At 53.5% G+C, this 4,380-nt stretch overlaps 1 protein-coding gene across 2 annotated transcripts in view; it reads left to right on the top strand.

Annotated features, from left to right (window-relative positions):
• Positions 1-250: 250 nt before the first annotated feature.
• BAHD1 (bromo adjacent homology domain containing 1) overlaps positions 251-4,380 on the top strand; it is a 15,591-nt gene continuing 11,461 nt past the window's right edge. For both annotated transcript variants that reach the window (XM_017726290.1, XM_017726289.1), the window contains exon 1: positions 251-1,918. In XM_017726290.1, the coding sequence (XP_017581779.1) occupies positions 292-1,918 (1,627 nt within the window). In that variant the 5' untranslated portion in view covers positions 251-291. The remainder of the gene's footprint in view (positions 1,919-4,380) is intronic.

The following is a 4,380-nucleotide window of genomic DNA, read 5'->3' as shown; positions in this document are numbered from 1 at the left end:
GAACAGCTCTCTGTCTGGACCTAACTTTTCCCAGCTGCTGTGGCATTTGCCATCACCACCTTGCTTTTAATTACTGTTGTGTTCCATGGCTTAATATTCAACCACATCTAATTCCATCCTGTCTCTTAATTGGCTTATCTGGCCATCACCCAAATAGACTCTGCTGTATAGAAACAAGCTTCCCCAAATATTTCCTAATTGGCGCTTGGTGCTTTGTGAGGAGATGGGACCCTCACAGCGATATTAATAGATGTTTTTTCCCGTTCGTTCCCAGGATTGGACATTGATCCTATGACGCATGCCCGGAAAAAACAACTTTTCCTTCTGAAACACCCAGCTGGTTCTGCTGGCCAGGCCTCGTCGCCAACAGGCAGCAGGAGGATGGACAGGGCCAACGCAGAGCAGCAGGACGGAGATGCCTCGGAGGCTCCGAACTGTCCCAGTGGGTTTGTAGGGAACAACAAAAGCAAGAGTTTGCGTGAAGTGCGAAAGACGTACCCGCTGCGGAGGCGGCTGCTCCCCTCAGTGAGCAAAAAGACCTGCAAGGTGCTCCTCACCAGGCTGGAGGATGTGGCCGGCTCTCTGTCCAAACAGACCCCGAGCTGTAAAAAAAAGCACCTTCCCAGCTGGGTGGAGGGTTTGGGATCTGCTTTGTTCTCGGAAAAGGTTCAGCCTGTGGGAGCAGGCAAGAGTGAGTCATCCGGGGAGAAGTGCACAGTAACTTATCCTGGGTCGGAGCAGGACCTTGATCCTGCTCCCTCGGAGCCCAGGAAGCGCCGGCTGGCCTCGCTGAACGCAGAGGCGGTGAACAACCTGCTGTTTGAACGGGACGATGGCTTGTTATCCGGCAGGCGCTTCCGCAGGGACTCCGGGAAGGCTCCTGGGGACTGTACCCTCAAGGGCTTGCAGTGCAAAGCCAGTGACAACTGGTCTGCCCTGGAAAAACCGGCTGTGAAAACAGGGAAAGGAAAGAACCGGCATGAGCCCAGTCAGAAATGCAATAGCTGTGAGCATTCTCTGGATGAGGTCTTTGATGATGGGGCAAAGAGAGAGGATGGTGCCATCTCCTACCATCCCACCCCAAAGAGACTGGCCAGCCTGAACGCTGTGGCCTTCCTGAAGCTGACCCACGAGAAAGACCAACCCCTGAAGCAGAGGAGTAAATCGGATGGAGAGGGCAAGTCCGAGAACCACTGTTTGAAATCTACCCTCAAATGGGCCAAAGCCAGTCGGAAGAACTGTGTCAAATCCAAGAAAGAAGTGGCTAGCTTAAAAATGGATGGGCAGCATGGCTGGCAAGGCCAGACCCTGGGCACCTTTGGGAAGGGGGAGCAACGGGACTCTTCCAGGCTCTACGGGACGACAGAGCCTGTCCCCTACGAGTCGCTGTCTGGCTCCTATGCCAGCACAGAGGGCTTCTACCACAGACTGCCTTTGCTCATGGGAGGACAAGCTTCCATGAAGCCAGAGTATGGAAGACCCGGAGAGAAATCCCCAACCCCCAAACAGGAATTTCATCAGCCTTCCTTTCCCGTGCAGCAGTTCCCTCCTTTGCCTGTGCCCGGGAATCACACGGATTGTGGCTGTCTCTATGAATCTTCTGATCTGACTCCGTTGAACGGGTTTTATGTTTATTATGGCCAAAGTGGATACAGTGGCTACTCCCCCTGCTCCATTTATCCCAAGGACGAGCTGTCGCAGGCTGCGACCTGCGAGGGTCTCCTGGTATCTCCCGGTTCCTTGCCATCAGGTGCTCATTTCCAGCCCCTGCACTGGTGCAGCTCTCCGTACTGCTGCGGAGAGGGAGCGGCCGTGAGCAGCTACAGCGTCTGCGGCGTGGTGCACGTGCCGGAGGGCAGGATCGGCAGCGTGCACACGGGACGGAACAGCTACCCCTACAAAATGCCTTTTGCAGCAGGTAAGGTGCAAAGTGCACGCAAATCCTGGCCGGCGTTCCTGGGAGAAGAGGGTGACTCGGCGCGGTGCCTGCTTGCCGGGAGGCAGGTTCCCTTTGCGAGCAGTTCTCAGCTCCACAGCCAAGCTGCAGCTGGGAAGGAATCTGCCTCCCACCTCCCCTTCCCCCATTTTTAGCCCGGAGGGTTTTTCCCACTGAAAGGTCTTGTTGGTGTGGAAGGCAGAGAATCGGTGAAAGGATTTGGGCAGTGAGAAGGTGACTCACGGCTTGTCATGCTGGAGCTAAGGCTGAGCTTTGATCTGTGTAAAATGAGCAGGGTTCAGTTCCTGCACGCCATCCCGCTGTGCCGCTCCGAGCGGAGGGTGGGTAGCACACCAGGATGAGTTACTTCTCCCATCCCAAAACCTCACTCTGGGGGCTGAGGCATCCTCGGGGAGCCTGTGGAGAAGCAGGCATTGCCTCTGCTGTTAGGCTCTCGTGGTGCCAGCTGGGGAGTGCAGGCTTTTTGGATTCCGTGGATCAGAGCTGGCAGGGAGTTTCACCGTGGTGGTCTAAGTGCCAGGCGCACTGTTAGTTTGGGAATTCTTGGTCCCATCTTTGCGCTCCATGTGTGACAATGAAGCACTGGAATGAGGAGGGGTGAGGGGGTGTGGAAACGTCATTACCTTCCTGGCTCTCGTCTGTCCCCGCCTGCTTTTCAGACTTCCTGCTTTGTCTTGGAGCTTTGCCTCTGCCATTGAAAAATACCTTTTTAAATATTTAAAAGTGGAGCTTTGTGTGGGGGTTATCAGACACCAGCACTGTGTGTAAAGCCATCGGGCTGGACAGTGCGGCAAACAGTCAGTCTGTAGAGGAGGCTGCTCTCCAGCTGCTGGGAGTGCCAACGTGGGATCTTTCCGCTAACCACGTGTTCCAGCCAAGAGCTGGCATGACTTACCCACTGAAAACAGATTTTCAGGTAGGTGGATGGAGTTTTGGTTCAAGCGAGGCTTTGTCATCTTCCGTTGTAGGAAGCTGCTGAAACTCAGGAGCGTTTGGTTGAGGTGTAATTTCTGTTCTCCCGAAATATCCCTGCTGTCATGGTGCTGCTTCCTATGGCAGCAGCCAGACAGGGCTTGCTAGTGGCTTCAGAGCTCTTGAAAGTGGAATGCTCACAAGACACCCAGCTCAGCAGTGTGTTCTTGCCTGACAGTTTCTGTGTAGTGCCCCAAGGTCATACCAGTCGGCTTTGTTCCTCAGCTTTTGCACGCTGGTGCCTCTGATTTGTGCAGCCGGAAGGATGCAGGCAGTGCAGATGGAGTATTTTCCAGAGCTCAGCCCTCCCTGTGGATTCAGTGGTTCCTCCTGGTGCTGGCAAGGACAGCAGCAGTTCCAGGAGTGGGTATTTGCTGGTGTGTCACCCCACTACTGAGATCTCCCTTGCTGTGATTTCCTTCCTGGGAGCAACTTGGATTTAAAAACTTATAACACTGGAATCATTGAGATTTTGGTTTGTGGATTGAAGCATATAAGGAGGTGTCAGAGAATATTAGCAGGGCCTTAGGCTTAGGGATTGATTTTTTCAGAATTATGCACCTCTGAAATATTTTCCTTCCCTAGGGTGGGGCATTTGAGTGAACTAAAGGAGCACTTTGGCTGCAAGCAGCAGGCTCCCATCAGAGAGGGATCCAGCTTGACGTGCCAAATGCTGTGTGTTACGTCTGTCTGATTTGGTGTCTTCCAAGTGTTCATAGGGGAGTATCAGTGTCTGTGTGGTACAAATCCAGGGACTGGGCTGTGATCTTGGGCGATGGTTGTGGGCAGTGTGGAAGCAGAGTGGTTGGGAAGGAGCTGGGACAGGTTGTGAGAGCTGCTTTAGTGCCAGTGCCATCGGAGAGGCTGGAAATGTGTGTGACCAAGTGTGTGCCAGCAAGAGCAGCTCTGCACCAGGGCCCTGACGTTCCGTAGAGACTTTTGTGAAGCTTTATCCTGCTGTAGCTCAAGCTTAAAAGCTGCTTTTGTAAGCAAAATACTTGAGAGGTGATTCCTTGCTCCATGTGTCCTGTGCCTGCCAGTGCCTGCATCCTGACGTCCAGGCACTCCAGGGGTTCCTGTGGCATTTGCTACTCAGGGTTGATTTTGATTTGAATGATTGATGATGATGATGGTCTATGGCATGCCTCGCACTCACAGCTCCACAGTGGCTTGGTTGCAGCCCCTTAGGGAGGGTAAGGTGAGAGGCAGGAGTGAATAACTTCCCATCTCTGCAAGGGGTCCCAGCAGTTTTTTGGCTGGAGCTGAGTGACTTCGGATGGAATTTTCCCTTCAGATTTGTAAGCTCTGGTCTGAGACATCTCCTGGAGCCTGACTGGAGCTGCCCTTTGGTCACCCCAAAAAGCACACTCTCAGGTTTGGGGAACAGGGATGCATCATGTATTGGTCCAGGAGCTCTTTTCCTGCTGCTAGGGGGTAATTGCAACTGGTTC

This window comes from Corvus brachyrhynchos, unplaced genomic scaffold (assembly GCF_000691975.1).
Source record: "Corvus brachyrhynchos isolate BGI_N302 unplaced genomic scaffold, ASM69197v1 scaffold281, whole genome shotgun sequence".
Taxonomy (NCBI): domain Eukaryota; kingdom Metazoa; phylum Chordata; class Aves; order Passeriformes; family Corvidae; genus Corvus; species Corvus brachyrhynchos.
This window is presented reverse-complemented; position numbering and strand designations above follow the sequence as displayed.